This window comes from Stegostoma tigrinum, chromosome 9 (genome assembly GCF_030684315.1).
Source record: "Stegostoma tigrinum isolate sSteTig4 chromosome 9, sSteTig4.hap1, whole genome shotgun sequence".
NCBI lineage: Eukaryota > Metazoa > Chordata > Chondrichthyes > Orectolobiformes > Stegostomatidae > Stegostoma > Stegostoma tigrinum.
Window position 1 is genome coordinate 89,151,088 of NC_081362.1, and position 26,034 is coordinate 89,177,121.

Consider the following 26,034-nt stretch of genomic DNA (forward strand, 5'->3'; position numbering starts at 1 on the left):
GCAAATGTGGGGGGGGGGGGAGAAGATGAATTATGAGTTAAATCACAGGAATCCTTTTTAGAATTGGTAGCAGTTTCATTTAGTAGAAAACTACTGTTATGCAATCAAATTTTACACTGAAAATGTGAACCCTTTGTATTATAATTAGATTTTGCGAGTGGAGGAGCTGTAAAGAGATAGCGGAGTTGTGCTACTGGACAGTCATTATCATTTGTAGCTGTTTTCATCATTGAGTAAAGAATTTCGAACAAGCAGTTTAATAAGCTTTAGCAGGCAACACTGTAAATGACTGTGAACACTGGAAACCACATTAACAAAGATAGGAGCTAGAGAGAGGGAAATAAAAAGGACTTAGCCCTGGTAGAAAATCATTAGATGACACTACCATTGTTAATATTTCTATCATCTGAACTACTGAAATTTCACAGTCAATTGATTTTTGAAATGTGTTTTGTCAATAACGCAGACTGCACTTTTTCTCCAAACCATATTTCCAAATGCAACCCATTAAGTCTTGACTTCGATTAGCCCAGGCAGGGTCTCTAAAATAGATGGCTCCCAATCTGCATCATTTCTAACTCTCATGTAAGAGTAAGAGTCATACTTCATTTTGTTTTAATCGCTCGGTTGATCTTACCTGGCTGAATGCTTCTCAAAAAAGTAACATTATAGAAAAAAATGAACAAACCATGAAAAAGCATACTGTAAAAATTAGTTTGTTAGTTATCTACTGACAACATACTGTTGATCAAACAAAAAAAGTGCTTGGAATCTCCAGAGCACTGCATATTGTGCACAGTGGCAGTCTAAAGTGAACTGTGCATTTTTAGCGAATATAAATTAAGTGATAGGAAGCAAAGATTTTACAAGACTCAAGCAGCAGCTGGACATTTTTCTGGAGAATGATAGTCTTTTAAAAGATTATAGACGCATTTAATTCAATAAAACCCGACTACAGTTGAAGTATTAGGCAGATTACAGAAATTAAAGTGAAATTGATTCATTATTCATCAAGTCTTTCTGGAATTTTCAATCCATTTTGCTCAAATAATATTCAGTTAAAAACCACACCAGCAGGTTATTTAAAATCACAACAAGCCACCAGCTTTCTACAAGAACAAATGCAATAAAAATTTAAAACGTACCGGAAGCAGCCACAGATAGATCAAGGAAGTCACTTTCCGCTCCTAATTATTTAAATGCCTGCTGATTAAAACTGCATTACTAAACTAACAAGTGATCCCCAAATGTTGAAAATTACAGGTTCTTTCGAACAGTAAGATTTTGGGATCGGGATTAAATATCTCAGAGGGAATGCGTTCTCTCAAAGGTCAGGTCAAACTTGCAAGCTAACATCAATGAACTTTTCTTCAAGAATTAAAGTTCAAAAAAAAGTATGCCGTTTAAAAGTATGAAACAATAACACGGGCATCTGAGATAATGGGAGCTGCAGATGCTGGAGAATCCAAGATAACAAAAGTGTGGAGCTGGATGAACACAGCAGGCCAAGCAGCATCTCAGGAGCACAAAAGCTGACGTTTCGGGCCGAGACCCTTCAGGGGACTAGGCCCGAAACGTCAGCTTTTGTGCTTGGCCTGCTGTGTTCATCCAGCTCCACACTTCGTTTACACTGGCGTCTGAAATACTGTGATTTTAATATCCCTCTAAGTCAGACTTCTGTTTTCAAATTTTCTCGCACACGCTCCTCATAAAAGAGAAAACTATCCCATGTCATAGAGGTCTACACCACAGGAAAAAGCCCGTCAGGCTATCAAATCTGCACCAGTCAAAAGCCCACCTAACTATTTTAGTCTCATTTTCCAGCACTTGGCCAACTGCCTTGTATGTCTTCGCACTGCAAGTGTACAACTAAATGCTTAAATGTTATGAGGATTTCTACTTCGACCATCCTTACTTGCAATGAGTTCCGGGTTCCAACCACCCACTGGGTAAAAAACATTTTCCTCTCACTCCTTCTGAATGACCTGCCCCTAACCTGAGGTCTATGCCGCGTAGTCCCTCCAACAGGAGGGAGATTTCTTTTGGCCTACCCTATTTGTGTCCCTCATGATCTAATATATCCTTGTACTACTTCTCACCTGCAGCTTGTGGCATGGAATGCCTGGACACCGGGGAATGGAACGGAGGAGTCTTCTTGTTTGACTGCAGTGCAGCTGTCGAAATGTCCTGCTGACTCTCCCATCGACTCTGCCCAGAGGCAGGGGAGGGGGGAAATAAACAAAGAAATCCAGTTTAACTTAAGTTTTTGTGATAGCTGCACTTCAGACTGTGGGTACTGCAAGTTCTTTTAAAATTACACCAGTTTTTTTCTCTCATTTAAGTCTCTGAGAAACACATACAAAATTAGGAGGGAAGTTCCATAACTCATGCCTGCAAGATGCAAAAAAGGTCAACTCCACTCCCTACTTACACATGCATTTGCTTAAGATTGTTTGGGTAGAAAGAGACATGATTCAGTTTCATACTTGCCTTTAATTAGGATATCAACTCTCAACTAAAAGCATATACTTAAGTTCTAACACTGCTATTCTAGGTTATCGGTTGGGCCAATATGGGTCTCAATGTCTCAGAGATAATGGGAACTGCAGATGCTGGAGAATCCAAGATAATGAAATGTGAGGCTGGATGAACACAGCAGGCCAAGCAGCATCTCAGGAGCACAAAAGCTGACGTTTCGGGCCTAGACCCTTCATCAGAGAGGGGGATGGGGAGAGGGTTCTGGAATAAATAGGGAGAGAGGGGGACACGGACCGAAGATGGAGAGAAAACAAGATAGGTGGAGAGAGTATAGGTGGGGAGGTAGGGAGGGGATAGGTCAGTCCAGGGAAGACGGACAGGTCAAGGAGGTGGGATGAGGTTAGTAGGTAGATGGGGGTGCGGCTTGGGGTGGGAGGAAGGGATGGGTGAGAGGAAGAACAGGTTAGGGAGGCAGAGACAGGTTGGACTGGTTTTGGGATGCAGTGGGTGGAGGGGAAGAGCTGGGCTGGTTGTGTGGTGCAGTGGGGGGAGGGGGACGAACTGGGCTGGTTTAGGGATGCGGTGGGGGAAGGGGAGATTTTGAAGCTGGTGAAGTCCACATTGATACCATTAGGCTGCAGGGTTCCCAAGTGGAATATGAGTTGATGTTCCTGCAACCTTCGGGTGGCATCATTGTGGCACTGCAGGAGGCCCATGATGGACATGTCATCTAAAGAATGGGAGGGGGAGTGGAAATGGTTTGCGACTGGGAGGTACAGTTGTTTGTTGTGAACTGAGCGGAGGTGTTCTGCAAAGCGGTCCCCAAGCCTCCGCTTGGTTTCCCCATTGTGGAGGAAGCCACACTGGGTACAGTGGATGCAGTATACCACATTGGCAGATGTGCAGGTGAACCTCTGCTTATTGTGGAATGTCATCTTGGGGCCTGGGATAGGGGTGAGGGAGGTGGTGTGGGGGCAAGTGTAGCATTTCCTGCGGTTGCAGGGGAAGGTGCCGGGTGTGGTGGGGTTGGAGAGCAGCGTGGAGCGAACAAGGGAGTCACGGAGAGAGTGGTCTCTCCGGAAAGCAGACAGGGGTGGGGATGGAAAAATGTCTTGGGTGGTGGGGTCGGATTGTAGATGGCGGAAGTGTCGGAGGATGATGCGTTGTATCCGGAGGTTGGTGGGGTGGTGTGTGAGAACGAGGGGGATCCTCGTAGGGCGGTTGTGGCGGGGGCGGGGTGTGAGGGATGTGTTGCGGGAAATACAGCAGACGCGGTCTCAACCGCCTAGCCGAACTCATCCTCACCCTCAACAACTTCTCTTTTGACTCCTCCCACTTCCTACAGATTAAGGGGGTGGCCATGGGCACCCGCATGGGCCCCAGCTATGCCTGCCTCTTTGTAGGTTACGTGGAACAGTCCCTCTTCCGCACCTACACAGGCCCCAAACCCCACCTCTTCCTCCGGTACATTGATGACTGTATCGGCGCCGCCTCTTGCTCCCCAGAGGAGCTCGAACAATTCATCCACTTCACCAACACCTTCCACCCCAACCTTCAGTTCACCTGGGCCATCTCCAGCACATCCCTCACCTTCCTGGACCTCTCAGTCTCCATCTCAGGCAAACAGCTTGTAACTGATGTCCATTTCAAGCTCACCGACTCCCACAGCTACCTAGAATACACCTCCTCCCACCCACCCTCCTGCAAAAATTCCATCCCCTATTCCCAATTCCTCCGCCTCCGCCCCCACGATAAGACATTCCACTCCCGCACATCCCAGATGTCCAAGTTCTTCAAGGACCGCAACTTTCCCCCCCCAGTGATCGAGAACGCCCTCAACCGCGTCTCCCGTATTTCCCGCAACACATCCCTCACACCCCGCCCCCGCCACAACCGCCCAAAGAGGATCCCCCTCATTCTCACACACCACACCAACCTCCGGATACAACGCATCATCCTCCGACACTTCCGCCATTTACAATCCGACCCCACCACCCAAGACATTTTTCCATCCCCATCCCTGTCTGCTTTCCGGAGAGACCACTCTCTCCGTGACTCCCTTGTTCGCTCCACACTGCCCTCCAACCCCACCACACTCGGCACCTTCCCCTGCGACCGCAGGAAATGCTACACTTGCCCCCACACCTCCTCCCTCACCCCTATCCCAGGCCCCAAGATGACATTCCACATTAAGCAGAGGTTCACCTGCACATCTGCCAATGTGGTATACTGCATCCACTGTACCCGGTGTGGCTTCCTCCACATTGGGGAAACCAAGCGGAGGCTTGGGGACCGCTTTGCAGAACACCTCCGCTCAGTTCGCAACAAACAACTGCACCTCCCAGTCGCAAACCATTTCCACTCCCCCTCCCATTCTTTAGATGACATGTCCATCATGGGCCTCCTGCAGTGCCACAATGATGCCACCCGAAGGTTGCAGGAACAGCACCTCATATTCCACCTGGGAACCCTGCAGCCTAATGGTATCAATGTGGACTTCACCAGTTTCAAAATCTCCCCTTCCCCCACCGCATCCCTAAACCAGCCCAGCTCTTCCCCTCCACCCACTGCATCCCAAATCCAGTCCAACCTGTCTCTGCCTCCCTAACCTGTTCTTCCTCTCACCCATCCCTTCCTCCCACCCCAAGCCGCACCCCCATCTACCTACTAACCTCATCCCACCTCCTTGCCCTGTCCGTCTTCCCTGGACTGACTTATCCCCTCCCTACCTCCCCACCTACACTCTCTCCACCTATCTTCTTTTCTCTCCATCTTCGGTCCGCCTCCACCTCTCTCCCTATTTATTCCAGAACCCTCACCCCATCCCCCTCTCTGATGAAGGGTCTAGGCCCGAAATGTCAGCTTTTGTGCTCCTGAGATGCTGCTTGGCCTGCTGTGTTCATCCAGCCTCACATTTTATTATCTTGGGTCTCAATGTCTGCATACTTTACCAAAGACTTTACAAGTTAAGCAAAACACTGCAACATCTTAATTAAGTGCAAAAAGAAAGTGATAATATTTTTGACTAATTCCAATTAATTTTAATTAAGTTCAGAAGATTGGCCCTTTATAGATAACAAGTTATAGAGCTGGATGAACACAGCAGGCCAGGCAGCATCAGAGGAGCAGGAAAGTTGATGTTTCAGGTCAAGACCCTTTTTCAGAAATTTTTCAGAAATATTTCTGAAGAAGGGTCCAAACCCGAAACATCAGCTTTCCTGCTCCTCTGATGCTGCTTGGCCTGTTGTGTTCATCCAGCTCTATACCTTGTTATATCAGATTCTTCAGCATCAGCAGTTCCTACTACCCCTTTAGAGATAAAAAATTTTCAATATTTTACAAGTTCTTTGACCATTAAATCTGGAGCTATAAATACAAAGAATGCAGGTAGGGATAAATGCCAGGCAAAGTTCTTCTCACTAATTAATTCTTAATTCTCTGCCAAAGTATAAGTTACAAAGTTATTTGGAATCTAAACACAGAAAAACAAATATCAAGATAATAAAATGTGAGGCTGGATGAACACAGCAGGCCAAGCAGCATCTCAGGAGCACAAAAGCTGACGTTTCGGGCCTAGACCCTTCATCAGAGAAACAAATATCAAGTTCATTTTTCAAATCAGCAGCCCACTTTGGTTACCTAAACTGCATCCAGCAGGTAAATAATGATCTCTTGGAATGATAGAATAGAATCAGAGAATTCCTACAGTGTGGCCATTCAGCCCATCAATTCCACATTGACCCTCCGAATAGCATCGCTATCCCTACATTTCCCATGGCTAACCCACCTCACTTACACATCCCTGGACACTGTAGACAATTTAGCATGACCAATCCACCTAACTTGCACATCTTTGGACTGTGGGAGGAAACTGGAGCACCCGGGGGAAACCCGCTAACTCGAGGAGAATACGCAAGCTCCACACAGACAGTCATCCAAGGGCAGAATCAAACCCAGGTCCCCTGCTGTCAGTTAGCAGTGCTAACCACTGAGCCATCAGGCTGCCCATGATTACCACCAGTGCAATAACAGAGGCGGACTTCAGTACGGGCCAGTACCCATGGGGATATCACTAATACTACACAACTGGGGATTTGGTTGTTTAGGTTTGATGCTTTTCTTACAATACGCACTAATGATAATACTAACCAGTCTATTCACTTGCTTCTTAGAAAACACCAAGAGGACCACAAACGGGTTTATAAATGATCAACTGCATGCCTCTAAAATCTTGCATCACCAGGTGGTTTAAGGTTGATTAGCAGTAGCATGTACTGGGGGAAATGTAACCAGAATCTCATCACTTGAATTGTTAGGTCACCAGACAAGAGCGACACAGGAATCAACTGGCAATGTTAAACATTAGTTAATCAGGGAAGTTATTTCTCCTTAATTTTGTTAATTTGCTTTATATTAATGGCAAGAGTATAGTTACCTTGTTGCGTTCAAGGCTTGATCTTGCATTGAGGTCATGACGGCTTCCGGATAACTTTTTAAAAAAAATTCAAAAGATGCATACATTACTTGAATGAAGTAAAATTATTAAAGATGCTATGATAGATCACAGCATGCAAGCTCAGGATAACTAGCCATGCTCTAGCGCATCCAAATTCAGACTGTGATGATGAGAACAATCAAGGGGATTAAATTGTATTATGCAGCACTTTTAACAAACAAAGAGTTTATTAAAATAGCAGGAAGGTAGTTAGGGACAGAACTTCATGCTGCCTAAAAGAAAATCAACCAAGTATTTATACTCACAAACATAATGAGCACACAATATATTTCCAGTAGATAATAATGAATAGTTTTGCAATAAATGGCAGCCAGAACATCTCCATTAAACAACAAGGACTTGACCATTCCCCTGCAATTCTACCACCTAATTCCATCACCTAAGTTGAACAATGTCAGAACACAAATGGGAGCATCACAATCTCTAACTCATACACCATCTTGACTTGGAACTATTCTTTGTGGTAAAACTTCATGTCAACTTCATTAATGTATGATGAGAACACCACTCAACTGGAGCAAACCCATTATTTTGCTGCATTGCTTAATCTATATTAACAGATCAATGACTGACAAATGATGTTTCTGTCATTGAGTCATACTGTACAGGTTCCTTCTGTATCTCTAAATGTTCAAAGATACCTTTCTCTAGTCTGAGTAAACTGCCCTTTCCCATTAAACTTAATCACTTACCTTGGAAATGATAAGAATTCAACTTCCACCAATCTTGAGCAGTGCATTCTACGTTCCACCGGTGCATTAAAAAAAACTTCTCCTGGCCTCTCCCAGAATTCCCTTTGTCGGTATAATTCTTGCCACTTAACTATGAGGCAATGGCCATCTCAAGCAACAAAGAATCTACTCTTGACACTCACTGACACTATCACAGAAAAATTCCCAATCAACATCCTGGAAGTTACCATTCATGATAAATTGAATTGGATCAGCCATAAAACTACGGGCCTGTAATAGCAGGTCAGAGGCCCAAAACTCTGTGGCAAGTAACTCAATGCTGACATCCCAAAGTCTGTCCACCATTTACAAGGCACAGGTCAGGATTGTGACAGAATACTCTCCATTTACCCTTACAGTGCTGTTCCAACACTACTGAAGCTCAATGCTTTCCAGGACAAAGCAACCCCCTTGATTGGCAGCAGTGTGCAACATATGCAAGAATACCTCAAAAGTACTTTGCCAGTCCACTTAATTCCACCATCTAAGTTGGACAATGTCAGAAGACAGATGGGAGCATCGCAACCTCTAAATCATACACCATCCTGACTTGGAACTATGTTGTCCTTCCTTTATTGTCGCTTAGTTAAAATACCAAAACTCCCTCCCGAACAGCATTGTAGGTCTAAGTACACCACTTGTACTGCGAGCATCAGCAACAACGATAGTCGTTGCCAGCAATGCTCATGGCCCATGAAAGGATTGAGACACAAGTAACTTTCAATCCTCTATTTATTCAATGCAAGTATTAATCCCATCTTACCTTAGCAAAATTTTTAATTTTATTTTAACTAAAACTCCATAATGCAATTCTACCTTTACGTACGCTTGACAATCAGATATTTCCTTCTCCTAACATTTAAAGGTCAAGTGAAATTTAGAACTAGGTGGTCATAGCTTAAAAATAAGTTGTTGTCCATTTAATACAGATGAGGAAAACAAATTCTGACTGTTGGAAGTCTTTGGAGTTGCCTCCTTCAAAAGGCACTGGGTCCAAAATCTTTGTTTTTAAGTCAGAGGCAGATTCTTGATACAGAGGCAGCAAAAGATTATTGAGTATGCAGACATGTAGAGTTGAGGTTAAAATCAGTTCAGCTATAAGTTTACTGAATAGAACAGCAGGTTGCAAGGACTGGGTGGTCTATTCGTTCCTTGTTCGTACATTTGTAAATCAATATTGGGATAGTTAAATTACACAAAAATCCATCGTGTTCCTCAGTTTATTGACTAAGACAACAGGATCAAAATGACAAAGCAAAGCTTAATTCTCTTAAAAGCGTGGTTTAAAGCACATTCTGATTCTCATCGCGCACACAGGCAAAGTGAAAACAGTTGCTGAAGTCATACCCGATTAACATTCGGAGAGCTGATGCACCTTCTGGTCAATTTACGCTTTGTATTTAATTGTTCTTTTACTGCAACTTCCTGTTCACAAAACACAGCAGAAAAGATACAACACAACATACAATCAGGACAAGGACAAAACCAGACAAAACAACAGAAAGAGAAATCAGCAGTTCTACAGTGCAAAAGGAACAGTTCATTACTTTGGAAGAAAGCAAGCAAACAGCCTTTGAATAGGTTAAATGAAAGTAAAATACTGCAAATGTTGGAGATCTGAAATAAAACAGTGTTGCAGAAACTCAGCAGTCTGGCAGAAACGGTCGGGACCTTTGTTGTTATTTCCAATTGTGACAGATCTTTTGCCAATTCCTCTTCTCCTCCAGTAGCAACATCTTGCTGGAGGACAATCCAATGAATCCTAGTTGGCTTCTCAACTTAAGTCCCTTAACCATTTATATCTGCAGACAGGGAGAATTGAGGGTTAAGGAGAACAGCGCCAGGTGGAGCCAATGCTGCTCACATGCAAATACATTCGCCAGTCAGAGGATGCTGAGCATCAAGAATAAGTTAGAGGTCCGGCAGTCCCGCCAGGTTGTTCCACTTTTCAATCACGTCATGCTGACCTATATCTTAATTTTATTTACTCCCCTTTCTTCCATATTGTTTAATACCCTTGTCTCTTTTTTCTGAAACTTATCAACTGCTTCAGCCCATAGAGCAACTTCCCCTCGGTCTATCTTTCAATCCACAACTTGAACTCGTCCAACTCTACTTCCTCACAAAAAAAACTTTCAAAACTTACTCCATTCAACCAGCTCACTTAAACAATTTTGTTCAGCTACTTGTATTACTATTGTTCAGAGCCAAGTGCAGTTCCTGATTTTTAAATCTATATTTTGGACACTACTCCACCTGACATTGTGGCATTCTCAGTCTTTCGACTAGTAATCCAGAGACCCAGGCTAATGTTCTGGGGACTTGTACTGAAATCCCAACAAAATAGATGGTTAAAATTTGATTCAATGAAAATCTGGAGACAGAAGTTAATCTAACTGCAACTATGTCACCAATTGACTTTTTGTAAAAACAGAACTGGTTCACTAACGTCCTTCAGGGGAGAAAATCTGCCATCTTTACCAGGCATCATCTACACATGACATAAATGCTGGCCCAGCCAGTGATGCTCACATCCCATGTATGAATAAAATCACAGGCTCTGTTTACCAAAGGTTTTAACTGCCATTTAAGGAAAACTACCATTCATGGGATGTGGGTGTCACTGGCTAGACCAGTATTTATTGTCCATCCCTAATTGCCCAGAGGGCAGTCAACCACCTTGCTATGGGTCTGGAGTCACAAGTAAACCATACCAAGCAAGGATAGCAGTTTCCTTCCCTACAGGACATCAGTGAACCAGGTGGGTTCTTCCAACAACAGATTCAGTTTTGATATCATGATTACACTCTTGACTCGCTACTTTTATTGAATTCAAATTCCACCATCTGCCATGGCAGGAATTGAAACCAGGTCCCCAGAGGATTACCTGGGTTTCTGGATTAATGTTCTAGTGATAACAGCACCAGGCTCCCTGTGCCAGACAAACATGAATATCATGACTCAGACTTGTTCTCGTCAAATCTATTTAAATACATAAGACCCTGTGAAGACTTTGATTTTTGTACTGTGGAAAAACTTCCAACAACTTCAGTTCTAGCTTCACACTTCGTTACGTTCCTTCAGATCCTGTTTCTCTCAAGATGTTAACTTTTTTTTTATGATGGCACTGTGTGAAGCATCGACGTGTTCATTAGTGTCTGTCAACTTGCTGTTGTTGTAGATTAGCTTGTCTTTTTCCATGATAATGTAAAGATGGGATATTATTATCTTTGTGCAGTGTAAGCAGTTGCAAATGAAGAAAGAACAGCCGAGTACTGAAGAGATAATGGGAACTGCAGATGCTGGAGAATTCCAAGATAATAAAAATGTGAGGCTGGATGAACACAGCAGGCCAAGCAGCATCTCAGGAGCACAAAAGCTGACATTTCGGGTCTAGACCTTTCATCAGAGTGGGGGATGGGGAGAGGGTTCTGGAGTAAATAGGGAGAGGGGGGAGGCGGACCGAAGATGGAGAGAAAAGAAGATAGATGGAGAGGAGAGTATAGGTGGGGAGGTAGGGAGGGGATAGGTCAGTCCAGGGAAGACGGACAGGTCAAGGAGGCGGGATGAGGTTAGTAGGTAGGAAATGGAGGTGGGGCTTGAGATGGGAGGAAGGGATGGGTGAGAGGAAGAACAGGTTAGGGAGGCAGAGACAGGCTGGACTGGTTTTGGGATGCAGCGGGGGGAGGGGATGAGCTGGGCTGGTTGTGGGATGCGGTGGGGGAAGGGGAGATTTTGAAGCTGGTGAAGTCCACATTGATACCATTGGGCTGCAGGGTTCCCAAGCGGAATATGAGTTGCTGTTCCTGCAACCTTTGGGTGGCATCCTTGTGGCACTGCAGGAGGCCCATGATGGACATGTCGTCTGAAGAATGGGAGGGGGAGTTAAAATGGTTTGCGACTGGGAGGTGCAGTTGTTTATTGCAACCGAGGGGAGGTGTTCTGCAAAGCAGTCCCCAGGCCTCCGCTTGGTTTCCCCAATGTAGAGGAAGCCACATCGGGTACAATGGATACAGTATACCACATTGGCGGATGTGCAGGTGAACCTCTGCTTAATATGGAATGTCATCTTGGGGCCTGGGATGGGGGTGAGGGAGGTGGTGTGGAGGCAAGTCTGTAGCACTTCCTGCGGTTGCAGGGGAAGGTGCCGGGTGTGGTGGGGTTGGAAGGCAGTGTGGAGCAAACAAGGGAGTCACGGAGAGTGGTCTCTCCGGAAGGCAGGCAAGGGTGGGGATGGAAAAATGTCATGGGTGGTGGGGTCGGATTGTAGATGGCGGAAGTGTCGGAGGGGTGGGAACCCTGCAGCCCAATGGTATCAATGTGGACTTCACCAGCTTCAAAATCTCCCCTTCCCCCACTGCATCACACAACCAGCCCAGCTCATCCCCTCCCCCCACTGCATCCCAAAACCAGTCCAGCCTGTCTCTGCCTCCCTAACTTGTTCTTCCTCTCACCCATCCCGTCCTCCCATCTCAAGCCGCACCTCCATTTCCTACCTACTAACCTCATCCCGCCTCCTTGACCTGTCCATCTTCCCTGGACTGACCTATCCCCTCCCTACCTCCCCACCTATACTCTCCTCTCGAACTATCTTCTTTTCTCTCCATCTTCGGTCCGCCTCCCCCTCTCTCCCTATTTATTCCAGAACCCTCTCCCCATCCCCCTCTCTGATGAAGGGTCTAGGCCCAAAACGTCAGCTTTTGTGCTCCTGAGATGCCGCTTGGCCTGCTGTGTTCATCCAGCTCCACACTTTGTTATCTTGGATTCTCCAGCATCTGCAGTTCCCATTATCTCAGAATCCGAAGGAAAATTGGTGAAGGTCTAACTGTTGAAAATAGAATAAGAACACCAATCCAGACAGATTGCTGATTGACTCCATTAGAAATTGCAACAACAGCTTGCTCAGACAACAACAGTAAGCAGGAGCTTAAAAGTTCAGTGGAGCTTAACAATGTACAGAACAAAATATACATTCCAGGTTTCGTTTTTATTAACAGACCGCTTGCACTGATGTCAAAGCTAAGTTCACATCCATTAAAACATCTACAAGTTAATACAACTGCAAGTTAAGTGGCAGATGACATTCCTCAAAAATCACATTTTCATTGTGACAATATTATGGCTAAGGGGTGTATCCTGTACTTTTTTTTAAACATGAAGAAAGGTTTAGACAGAGCTGGCAAGCAGTCTGTTCAAGGGAGCCTGTGAGGCGTTAGGCTTTTTTTTAAAAAACAGTTAGAACAAGAGAAGCAGCAAGGTCAAGCTCCCTCAGAACCAAGATTTTTAGTGATAATGGGAACTGCAGATGCTGGAGAATCCAAGATAATAAAATTATTCATCCAGCCTCACATTTTTTTATCCAAGATTTTTAGTGTTAGCTTTCTGCAATTGCTGAGGTCGTGAAGTTGAGTGTGGAAGCACATATTCCTCTCTGTACTACAGCTGAAAGGTGGTCTGTTCTTCCTGCTACTAGAATTGCATGTGAGACAATCTATTTAACTAAATTCGATTTTGCCAACAAAGGATGTTACCGTACCAAAACAGTTAATTAGCAGATAATGTATTATTTTGTTAAGCAATTCAATCAAGTTACAGTTAAGTCAGTTATTTCATTTTTATTTTGACTGTATTTTAACTGTGGTGCAAAAATAAGTGATTTTCTTAGAGTAGTTTGGCCAATCAAATTGCATCTGGAATGCAATACCTTACAGTTGGGGTCTAGGCTATAATCTTAATATATTGAGGGGTTTGTCCAGTCTCGTCCATATCACTTATGGTTGGCTCACATCCCAGATCTTGAGCTGATCAAAAAAATTCACACAGCTGGTTACTACACTCCTATCTCAGCATCATAAGACTGAACTAAAAACAAATTGCAGAGATTGTGACATGTTGATTACCTGTGATTTCACAATTTAACACAGATAGGATCCATGGCTTTATTGGCAATTGGCTGGAAAGATTAGCTATTAGTTCTCCTCTGGATCAGCCCACCCACGTCTTGCAGCAGGTGCCATTGCTCAAGTCACAGAGGAGTGTGTTGACCAGACCCAATGATCAACAGCATAGCGCTTGTTCATTTCAGTGGACAGAGGTAACAGAGGTAACAGAGGTAACAGAGGCAAGCATTATTTGAAAATGTTGAAGAGGACGGGGTGGAGTGGAGCATGTGCTAAAATGTACAATTGATTACCCACCAAATTTGATTACATTTCAGGAATCAACATAACGGATATCAAAATTTCAGTCTAATTACAATGATCAACTACTCCTTTGGATCAGTTTATTTTTGACCTGCATACACAATGCATGCCAAACTAATGCCTGTATCATAATTCAGTTTTAAATTTAGCTCAAAATGTAAGCATCCTTTTGTAACCTTTGACCTTCTTTGCCTGTGCATGTAACCTGCACACTAAGTAAAATTATGCCCACAAGTCTTAAATTGGAAATTGAAGGTGGGAAAACATCAGCTGAGTCAGTTTCTACCATCTCAAGAAAACTCACCTGACGCAGGCGATCCAGAGTGAGGATATTCTCCACTGCCAGTACACTACGGAGATATTTCTCAATGTATGCTTCTTTCTCAGCAGACTCCGCAGTTTCTAACTCTGCTGCCATTCGTGCCAGAGTTTCACGGTCTTCGGATGCTTGGGCATCCTGAGAAATAGAAAGAAGAATACCAGATTATTCATATAACCCATCTTGTGTCTTAAGGCAAACCATGCAAAAATTAGGTGGCGATTTATTTTAGTTTTTGCTGAAATAGATCTATTGATCATTTCGTTGTCAATAAAAGTGTAAGCTGCCACGTTCAGAAACTATCTATCGCTTTGATCAGCCTGCACCTTCAATACTGATCACTTAGGCATTAAGATTCAGGCTAACTGATCTCTATGACAGATCACTTGGTTAAGAGGTAGGGTAGTAACATCAAGTATCTTAGCTTCACAAGGAGGAATTAAATGGAGCACAAAGGCAAGGAAGTTATAGAAAATTTCTCTTTTTAAATCATCAGTTAAACCTCAGTTACAGTAATGTGAACAACTCTTAGTATTATGCATCAGGGAAAAAAAAATCAATGCATTGAAGTGGACATTTGCTAGAATTGTACCAGGACTGAGGGCCTTCAGTTACATGGAGGGATTGGACAAGTTCTTCAAGATGTACGATTAGATTCAGCAAAGGTGTTCAATATTAGGAAAGAGCTGATGGACTAAATGGATATAAATTGTTCAAGCAGGAGGGTTGTCAACTAGAGGACAAGGATTTCAGATAATCAATAAAAGGACTAGGAGCTAGATGAGGAGAATATTTTACTTTGTTTATACAACTTGGGTAGCAGATGTAGATTCAATAGTAACGTTCAAAGTAAATTTGATGAGAATGAACACAAGGTGGATTTTGTTTATGCTGTAAAGTTAAAGATCTTGCTGTTCAAAATACAGACTGGCATCAATCACTAATCTATGACAATTAGCTGACACAGCAGCTGAAATTCTCTCACAGGATAGTGATATGCATCAAAATTCTCTGCTGGTGAGTGACAGATCACCAACAGATTGTCAAGGTGTGTGCACGTATTTTTCAATTAGGATCTCTTCTCCCATAAAGTCAGCTCTAGTGCTGTTTCATGATCCAAAGAATGTATATCACATACTATCAATTACCAATTTGCTTTAACATAAACTTACTCCTGAACTGTGTTGCAAGAGTACATACAAACACATGAATCAGAAGGAGGCATACGCCAGTTATGTCCTCCTCTGCCATTCAGAAAGATCCTCGCTAAGCCGATTGTTGCCTCAACACTAATTTCCCGATGACCCTCACTAACCGCTTGTTAGTCAATAATCTGTCTCCTTGTGTCTTACAAGTAATTACTGACTCTACCTCACCAGTGAAGAAAATTCCAAATGCTTCTAATTCTCAAATTAAAAACTCTTCATTTCTAACTTAAAATGCGATCACCCTATTTTTCAACTATCTCACCTTGTTTTAGTTTTGCCCACAATGGGAGACATCCCTTCAACTGTCACAACTTTGGTGCTGAAGGAAATAGGGTGCTTCCACACTCCTCCAAGTCATAGGCATGTTTCATTGAGGGTTAGAGGGCTCAAGTAGCACAGTAAAATTACTAAATGAATAATCCAGAAGCCTGAACTGATGTTCTGACGATACAGGAGTTCGAATCGCACCATTGCAGCTGGGGCAGTTTAAAAGTCAATAAGTAATGATTCTGGAACCAAACAGCCTGCAAGTTATAAAAAACTCATCGGGCTCACTCATTTCATTCAAGGGGGGAAACCCATTATCCTGTTCATACTGGCCCACACGACTCCAAACCACGCCAATGCTCTCTGAAAAGGCCAAGCAAACTGCTCAATTGTAGGTGGCACAGTGCCACCAACTTTAAACCAATTAAGGATGGAGAATAAAGGCTGAAATTGTCAACAAAACTCACATTCAAAACAGGACATGTTTTAAAGAAACTACACAGTTGCTCTTCCCATAAAAATACACCATGCTACTAATAAAGTTAGTTGGGTCAGATAGAAAGTTAATTAAATCAGCCTAAGTATGATTAATAAACCCAATAACAATGCACATTCCATCTGTAAATCTAACTCGAATAATCTTAAACTAATTAAACAGCAAGTTAAAATTTCCCTTAAATCATATAACCTCGACATAATGTCTATTAGGCTCCCTCAAATTATGTTTGAGGCGCAAGAGTAACCAGATAGGATATGGATGCCAGCTTAAAAATTTAACTTCTTAACTTAAACTTAACCACTTAGGAAGAGGGTTTTAGCTCACACTACCAGTTCCACCTTTCTGAAAGCAGCCCCCTGCTCTTGGCCCAGAGCCTGCAATTTGTTTTTCAATTTTTAACAATATATCCAACTCTCTTTCAAAGTTGATTCTGAATTTACTCCCAACACTGTTTTCAGATCCCAGATTTACTTTGGTGAAACTATTATGTTGACCCCTTAGCTCATTTGTCAATTATCTCGTATCATTTTCCAAAGGTTACTGACCATCCTGTCAGTAGATGCAGTTTTTTGCCATCTGCTACATCAAACTTCCTCTCATTCACCAGCACTATTTCCACTGTGCTCAAAGGCAATCTTGGATTATTATGCATTTTACATGCAGATAACGCTTTACCTGCAAAACTTGCCGACACCAATTGGTCAACTTTTTGAGTTAATCAGCCTTCACTGGAACCTCTTTTTCATTATTTACAGCGTACTTAGGTACAGGACATCATTTTGTGCGCAAACCTGTCAATATCCCCACAAATAACACCAAAACTAGGTCCAACTCTTTAAAAAAGTCCACAAACCAACATCAAGTCATGACAATTATTGCTTACATACCTCTGGAATATTGGAGACGATCTCAAAGGTCACTCCACACGCATTAAATGTACTTTTATGGGACATTCGTCTCAGGAAATTTTGTGCAAAACCCTGAAATTATACATTTTGTTATGGTGTAAAATGAAGACATTAATAAGCTTCACAATAGTCAACCCACACCAGGCGCTAGCACGAAGATCAACTGACATCTGAATGACAAGAAAGGAAAGCCCTAGAGGGACTCAAAAAAGATAAAAACATCGTTATCCTTCCTGCAGACAAGGACACTTGAGTCATTTTAAACCGAACAGACTACATTGAGAAAGCAAACGCACTGCTTGCAGATACTGACACTTACCAACAGGTAGTGATAGACCAGACCCCACAACTAGAGAACCGAATCACAGCCTTACTCAAAAAACTTCAAAAATCTGGAGAATTAAACAAGAGAAACTTCCAAAAAATGAAACCAGATGGATCCAACACACCACGCTTCTACGGACTACCAAAAATTCACAAACCAGGAGCCCCCCTCAGAACCATAGTCTCACTACCTGGAACACCAACCTACAGATTAGCCAAGGAACGACACCAAAGACTAAAACACCTAATAGAAGACTCACGCCACTCCATTCGCTCCACCCAAGAATTCCTGAACACCAAAGACACCAAGATAGAAGAGGATGAAATAATGGTCTCCTTTGACGTAACAGCCCTGTTCACATCCATCAACGTCAACCTGGCCGAAGAGACACAGACTACACTATTAGAAGAACCAAAGACACATACACCAGACTCCACCAACCTCATCAGCAAGGACAACATCAAGCTAGTGGACCTATGCCTTACCACCCACTTCACTTTCAATAACAAAACCTACAGACAAACCAACGGTACACCCATGGGATCTCCGATATCAGGGTTCTTAGCAGAGGCAGTAATGCAGAGACTCGAACGAACAGCTCTGCCAATCATCCAACCCAAACTTTGGGTCCGCTACGTGGATGACACCTTTGTCATCACTAAACAAAACAAATTAGAGGAAACTTTCAAGACCATCAATAATACCCTTTACTGGCATAACATTCACAAAAGAGGAGGAAAACAACAACAAACTGCCATTCCTAGATGTCACAGTAGAGCGAACAGCCAATGGGGAACTTCAAACCAGCGTCTACAGGAAAACAACACATACGGACCAAATACTGAACTACAGGAGCAACCATCCCAACACCCACAAACGAATCTGCATTAGAACATTATTCCAACGAGCCACCACACACTGCAGCACAGAGGAAAATCACCTACACAGCGTATTCAAAAAGAACGGGTATCCTATGAACACAGTCCACCGATTCCTCAGCAACAAACCCAAACAAACAGACAAAACAGGCTCAGAAACCATAACCACTCTCCCCTACATCAAAGACATGTCCGAAATGACTGCCAGACTACTCGGACCCCTTGGCATCAGGGTAGCCCACAAACCCACCAACACACGAAAACAGCAACTAGTGAACTTAAAAGACCCTATACAGACAACAAATAAAACAAACGTCATCTACAAAATACCTTGCAAGAACTGTGACAAACACTACACCTGGACAAACAGCAGAAAGCTAGCCACCAGGATACATGAACATCAACTAGCCACAAAACGACATGACCCATTATCACTAGTATCCTTACACACAGATGAGGAAGGACACCACTTTGATTGGGACAACACATCCATCCTAGGACAAGCCAAACAGAGACACGCACAAGAATTCCAACCGGAACTCCATCAACAAACACATTGATTTGGAGCCCATCAACCATCCGCTGAGAAAAAGAACAGGAAATGACATCCCCAACCCAAGGAAACCTAAACAGATAAACAGAAAGCAGGACATAACACCAGCGCTTCATCAGAGGCTCACTGATGATGTTACCTACAATGGTGACCAAACGTCTGAAAACGAACCTCCCAGCTCAGCGAGCAAACTCACATCCTGACATCTGAATTTTCAGTACTCTACTGTATTCTCTGACTTTTCTACCAACCTGAAACTATCACAAAGCAGCACAGCTCAAATCAGTACCTTAACCAAGCAGTTCTTTCCCCGCTTTGGCTTAGCCACGTGCCCAACATGTGCAAAATCTACAGGTGAGTCTCTATACGAAGTTAAGGTAGCCAGAGTGCTGGAGCTGCCATTTGGCCGATTATTGGAGCTCCCAATCTTCTAATACAAACATAACATAGGTGTCGAAACCCAAGGACGTAGCAAAGGTAGATAATGTTCACAACATGCAGCCAGAGCAGAGGAAAATTTTTATAGTTTTAAACTACACAGCCCTCCAGCAGGCAGCACTGGTAAGGCTCCTGCCATTTTTCCACCCAGCATCACAATACTAAATGACAGCCAACTCCGCTTGGGAACAAGTTTAGTTTTCCTTTATTAAATTCTTTTCCTTCCTCCCCACTGAATCCCTAATACTCTTCCTGGTAACATACACGACAGTGCAGACACCAGCTGCCCTCCAGCAGCTAATAATTCTTCACACAGGTGCTTAAATCAGAATTGATAAACTATTCAAGGGTTAGGAGTGTCCAAAACTACCATCAAACCAAAGCCGGTGTCAGCATGCTTTCCAGGAGGGCCAAAAGATAACAATCAGAAGTGAAACAAGCTGCCTTCACTTTTCCCTATAGCAGATGCACTGAAGTCAGCGTAACAGCCCTAAAGTTGTCCTGGCTAAAACTATACCATCACCACTGCAGGACTTTTAGAATCCAGGTGGCAGAATTAACACTTGTGAACAGAATAAGGTGAGTTTGCAACCTTCAATCACAATTTATTAGCTTGCCTTTTTAATTCACTTCATTGAATCACTCCAATTTTCTTCATTAATTTGTTTAGGACTCTGATTTTAGCAGAATTGCCAGAGGGCTCCCTTCAGACTGTACCTGTCGGCTGTAAACATTTACACAGATGCGCTTGCGTAACACGAGCTGCATCTCAGCAGGGTGGCTGAGCTGAACCACAGTCTTCACAATGAGAAAAACACGCTCATCAGCTGGAGTGCCTTTGCTCAAGGATGGACAATTATGAATGTTAGAGTCCCAGGAAGCCTCTGCCTTCACCTTATGAGAAAAAAAATAAAAATCAGTGCACAGCATTTACTATGGATAAATTCCAAAAGTCAGCTTACAGCAAATTACTGAATGAAAGAAGTTTAAATGTGGATCAGCAGACGTTATGAAATGTTTATAGATACCAGGAAAAGATGGACAGTGGTACTCAGCATAGCATGTTTTTCTTCAATCAGCTGTTGAGGGTTAGCTTTTTTTAAAAAAAAAGACTTTTTCATGAGTTGCTGTCAAGATCAACTTCTCATTAGGGGTGGCACAGTGGCTCAGTGGTTAGCACAACCGCCTCACAGTGCCAGAGACCTGGGTTCTGTTCCAGCCTTGGGTGACTGTCTGTGTGGAGTTTGCACATTTTCCCCGTGCCTGCGCGGGTTTCCTCCTACAGTCCAAAGATGTGCAGGTTCGGTGGATTAGCCAGGCTAAATTGTTCACAGTGTTCAGGGAGGTGTAGATCAGGTCGGTTATTAGGGGGATGGGTCTGGGTGGGATGTTCTGAGGGGCGGTGTGGACTTGTTGGGCTGACGGGCCTGTTTCCACATTGTAGGGATTCTATGATCTAATGCACATCCTGACTGCCCTTTAGGAAGTGGTTCTTCGCCGCTGCAGCAGGCACTACTGGTCTGAGGCACTCCTCTCTCAGTTCTGTTATGAAAGTGGTTCCATGATTCAAATACGAGTTGTATCATGCTGGTACAACTGGGTGGCTGGCTAAACTTTTTCAAGGGCAGTTGACGGTGCTCTGGATCTAGAGTCGTAGATCAAACCAGGCAAGGACGACAACCTTCCGCTCCAAATGACATGAATGAACCATACAGACAAAACAATATCTTTATGACACCACTACTGAGACTGAGATTTATATCCAGATTTTTATTGATGAATTGAATTTAAATTCCAACAGCTATGCTGCCAGGATTACTTGTACAGTGACATTGCCACTATGTTGTTGATACAAATTCATTCCCAACTCCATTCAGTTTTGCTCTAGCTGCGTGCTCGAAGAACTTTAACTTATTAAATATTTTAGTTTCACAACTGTTTCATGTTAGGCCTGATTCAGTTTAGGATTCATCACATATCAATGGAGAAATATTCTGCACATGCTGCAAAACTCAGTTCATGGATGACAAATGATCCTCACTTCTTTCCTCCAATCTCCTCTTACTTTGAAAAATGAAAATAAAATTCCACCCATCATTAGAAGTGGGATTCCTGCTCCTTTCTGACTTGACATTTTAACTTCTCTCTCCCTTTCTAGTTTCAAGGAAAGCTTATAAAACCTCTTTCCTTCCACAAACGTCCTTTTGTTTAGTCCTTGCTGTCCAATTTTCTACTGTTTTCCATTATTAGAAGTTTAATTTGAAGATATATAAATATATTGGAGAGCTAAATCACCTCTGGTTCGTGGCGCTTTGCAATCTGAAGTTCAAAAATGTCATCATCATCTTCATCGATAAGGCTAGCATCCAATGCACCAGGTTCTGGCCCATCCAGATCTTCACGGGAGCTGAAGTCATCAGCTAATGGTGGGTGAGCAAGGAAAGAGAGAAAATAGCGACAGTGCTAAACAAAAGCGCATCATCTTTTGGGATTATTTAAGAGGTTTTTTTTCTAAATTATCTCTAAACTTTTTCCTAGTTAATGGCACTCCTCTGTTGTGCTCAGTATGTGCACATGGATAAGGAGAGAAGATTAAATGTATTTCAAAGATATCTGTAGTCTCAGCTGAGTGAAATGAAGCATTGTGGAAAGACACGCATTGCTTTGCTTGCTCTCTTCACTCTGATCCTCCAAAACTTCTTGGAGGGGAGTGACAAACGCATATTCCCCACTTGCAGGCACTGGCATTTGAAATTGGGAATCAAGCAGAATGACAACCAAGCAAAATCCCAGCGGCCAAGGAAGAAAGCAGACTGAAGCAAATCCACTCTTGCAAGTAATGCCTTTGGGTGAGGAAAGTCTGTTAAGGAAAAATTCAACACCAGAACTTTGTCAGCCTGGGCAAACTATTGACACACCTGTACCTAAAAAGCATCTTTATCCTGATTGACGTGGCTCTGTCCCAAAGCCTACTTTTCGGAGAATGTTTCAAAATCAGAAAAGGGTTTAGGTAATAAAAGAGAAACTATTTCTAACTGCTGGAGGATCAATTGCCAGACAGCATAGACTTACAGAGACAGTTGAAGAACTGGAGGTAACATGACAAAATCATTTTATGCAACAAGTAGCATTTGGTAAACTTGCCTTTACTGGTAAGTGCATTGAGTATGGGAGTTGGGAGGTCATGTTACAGCTGAAGCATGACCTTACAGAGGTTAATAAAATCATGAAGGCCATGGATAGGGTGACAAGTCAAGGTCTTTTCCCCAGGGTGGGAGAGACTGAAATTGAAAGGCATAGGTTTAAGTTGAGAGGAGAAAGACTTTAACAAGGAACCTAAGGAACAACTTTTTCACAGAGGGTGTTGCATGTGCGGAACAATCTGCCAGAGTAAGTGGAGGAGGTTGGTACAATCAGCTGTCTAAAAGGTATCTGGATGAGTATACGAACAGCATAGGTTTAGAGGGATATGGACCAAACGCTGGCAAATGAGACTAGAATAATTTAGGATAGTTGCCACCCAGGTTGACAGGGCTGTTAAGAAGGCATACAGTGTTTTAGCTTTTATTAATAGAGGGATCGAGTTCCGGAACCAAGAGGTTATGGTGAAGCTGTACAAAACTCTGGTGCGGCCGCACTTGGAGTATTGTGTACAGTTCTGGTCACCGCGTTATAAGAAGGATGAGGAAGCTTTGGAAAGGGTGCAGAGGAGATTTACTAGGATGTTACCTGGTATGGAGGGAAGGTCTTACGAGGAAAGGCTGAGGGACTGGAGGCTGTTTTCATTAGGGAGAAGAAGGTTGAGAGGTGACTTCATAGAAACATATAAAATAATCAGAGGGTTAGATAGGGTGGATAGGGAGAGCCTTTTTCCTAGGATGGTGACGGCGAGCACGAGGGGGCATAGCTTTAAATTGAGGGGTGAAAGATATAGGACAGATGTCAGAGGTAGTTTCTTTACTCAGAGAGTAGTAAGGGAATGGAACGCTTTGCCTGCAACGGTAGTAGATTCGCCAACTTTAGGTACATTTAAGTCGTCATTAGATAAGCATATGGACGTACATGGAATATAGTGTAGGTTAGATGGGCTTGAGATCGGTATGACAGGCCGGCATAACATCGAGGGCCGAAGGGCCTGTACTGTGCTGTAACGTTCTACGGTCGGCATGGACGAGTTGGATTGATTGGGTCTGCTTCTGTGCTGTACGATTGTAAGACCCTATGACTAAGTTCTGGATGTGAGTTTGCTCGCTGAGCTGGAAGGTTAGTTTTCAGACGTTTCGTCACCATTCTAGGTAACATCATCAGTGAGCCTCCGACGAAGCGCTGGTGTTATGTCCCGCTTTCTATTTATCTGGTTAGGTTTCCTTGGGTTGGTGATGTCATTTCCTGTTCTTTTTCTCAGGGGACGGTAGATTGGCTCCAAGTCAATGTGGTTGTTGATGGAGTTCCGGTTGGAATGCCATGCTTCTAGGAATGTCTATGACTAAGTGGTTAGGATTTTGAAAGCATTGTCTAACAGGGGAAACAGATTTGGAAGCAATTTTCGCTGTAGTATTGAATAAAAGGATTGGGAGAAAAATGTAAGTGCATACGGAAAGAGTCAGGAAGTGGGGCTAATTTGAAACCGTGTTTGAACATGCCATCAGAGTCAATGTGTTGAATTACGTTCATCTGCACTATAATATACCATATTATACTTCAGCTTTTGGCTCATGTTGGCTCAACAAATTGAGGAACAAAGATAGAACTTTCAAGATTTCAAAAGCTCCGAAACCAATCTGAACCTTCAAACGCTTGCTGCTTCCAGTTACTACACCTGGTTGGGGTGTGAACAGTATTTGGATCCTAGAATTTAATTAGATCAGAAAGAGGAGAAATAATAATCCTCTCTCATTAACTTGAGCAGATTAAGACAGCATTGTCATCATTGGTTAATGTGAGTACTTGTTAAAGTATGGTGTAAAATATTAATGAGCTTGGGGTTAAAAAGTCATTAATTTGTCAGGAGTTGAATGGTACCGCTAAGATCACACTGATTACCCATCCTCCAAATTTTAAGAAAGTATTATTCTTTCCCCTTTCAATTGGTGCATTAGAGAAGTAAACTGTACAAATATTTACCGTTTAGATCAAGGAAAACAACAGGAACATGCGTTTCCATTCCAGGCACTGGGCTCCTGGAAGAAATTCCAAAAAACATATCAACATAGAAGGGGATAAGCTTTTAACGCTTTGATGAAAAAATTGGTTGGTTAACCTGTGCAATGAAAATTAAACCCGACTCAATTACAACAAACAAATATTTCTAGCTTTAAGTTCATGCAACTGTGGAGTATGATTTGCAAAACATTGATTAACAAAGCATCAGAGATCATATGTAAGGTGTAAAGTAATAAGAAAACAGATTTTAATTTATTCAAGTCACTCTAAAAATCAATGAACCTGGAGATAGTCATTTTAGATCAGCTGTTAAAACTGTAGTTTTGAATCCATTACTGCTCGATGCTGTGACTGACCACATCAAGTTGAAATCATGTAATTTGAATTACTAGGTAGTCCTAAACAGACATGAAAGCAAAACTTCTCTATTTTTAATACTTTGGACCATCAAAATTTGGCAATTCAAAATGCAAAGTGCAGGAAGTTGACTATTCATTTCAGTTAATATTAAATGTATCAATATTTGCTCGCCTTTGACCATTGACTAATCTGCAGATGTTCACTTCTTCAGGCTGATGCTAGCTGCCTATTTGCATTGCAGTGCAAAGGCCCATTCAGGAGGCAGAAAAAAAACCATGGCATATTTAAATACAGCTGGCATATTTGCATTTGGAGTAGTAAGAGAAACGATCATACTATATTTGAAAACGGAACAAAAAGAAGCTTGCAATTTCAAAGTTGAGTTTTTAGTCAGTAAAAGAATGAGGATCCAGAGTTGGCAAGGGACAACAGGAAGGTGATAACAGGGCTGGGGACGCCAGCTTCAGCAGACGGTTGAACACAGGGTTACATTTTGCAGAGTGCAGATACAGCAGCTGCTGTCCTGTTAAGGAAGGCAGCTTTCTTCAAAGGTAGTGGCCACTGCTGAGACAGGCAGGAAGCCTGGGACCTATAACAGGTAGGCCCGAAACATCAGCTTTTGTGCTCCTGAGATGCTGCTTGGCCTGCTGTGTTCATCCAGCTCCACACTTTGTTATCTATGGCATAAAAATTCTGTCAGCTTCTGATCCCAGTATCTGTAGACTGCCCTGACTGCAGAACTATATTGAAAAGTTGATCCTACAGGCTCCTTACAATCTTATTATCAATGGCCCGCCTCCCCCCACTCTGGCAGTTAACAACTTTTGGCCAAAGAATTTTGTTTTGGTTAACCAATTTGTGAACAAACCATTTTGCTGGGGATCCTGGAATTCCACTCCCAGCTGACGGGACCATGACAGCATTCCTCTCCTCAGTTAGAGTCAGCCTTCGTTCCAGCAACTGCGCCTCACGGTCTGCATCATCTTCAGATTTATCTGCAAGATACACGGCATCAAGTTCACATATGACTCCAACAAAGTGAGGGGGGAAAACAGGCTGCTGGAGCATGATTTCAAAAATCCTGTTCATTCAACAGAGAATGGATGGGAGACTGCCAGCACATGCATTAAGTCAGAGCTTGTATGTCATCAACCATGGACAGGACATCACATTCTAATACATACAAAA

The 26,034-nt window shown here is 42.9% G+C and overlaps 1 protein-coding gene across 4 annotated transcripts in view; it reads right to left on the reverse strand.

The window, feature by feature from the left end:
* LOC125454647 (kinesin-like protein KIF13B) overlaps positions 1-26,034 on the reverse strand; it is a 180,741-nt gene that overhangs the window by 15,681 nt on the left and 139,026 nt on the right. For all 4 annotated transcript variants that reach the window (XM_048535631.2, XM_048535630.2, XM_048535633.2 and 1 more), the window contains exons 28-36: positions 25,715-25,841; positions 24,448-24,503; positions 21,619-21,743; positions 20,041-20,217; positions 17,109-17,201; positions 14,233-14,385; positions 9,073-9,150; positions 6,914-6,967; positions 2,100-2,208 (exon numbers count right to left, since the gene is read on the reverse strand). In XM_048535631.2, the coding sequence (XP_048391588.1) occupies positions 2,100-2,208; positions 6,914-6,967; positions 9,073-9,150; positions 14,233-14,385; positions 17,109-17,201; positions 20,041-20,217; positions 21,619-21,743; positions 24,448-24,503; positions 25,715-25,841 (972 nt within the window). The remainder of the gene's footprint in view (positions 1-2,099; positions 2,209-6,913; positions 6,968-9,072; positions 9,151-14,232; positions 14,386-17,108; positions 17,202-20,040; positions 20,218-21,618; positions 21,744-24,447; positions 24,504-25,714; positions 25,842-26,034) is intronic.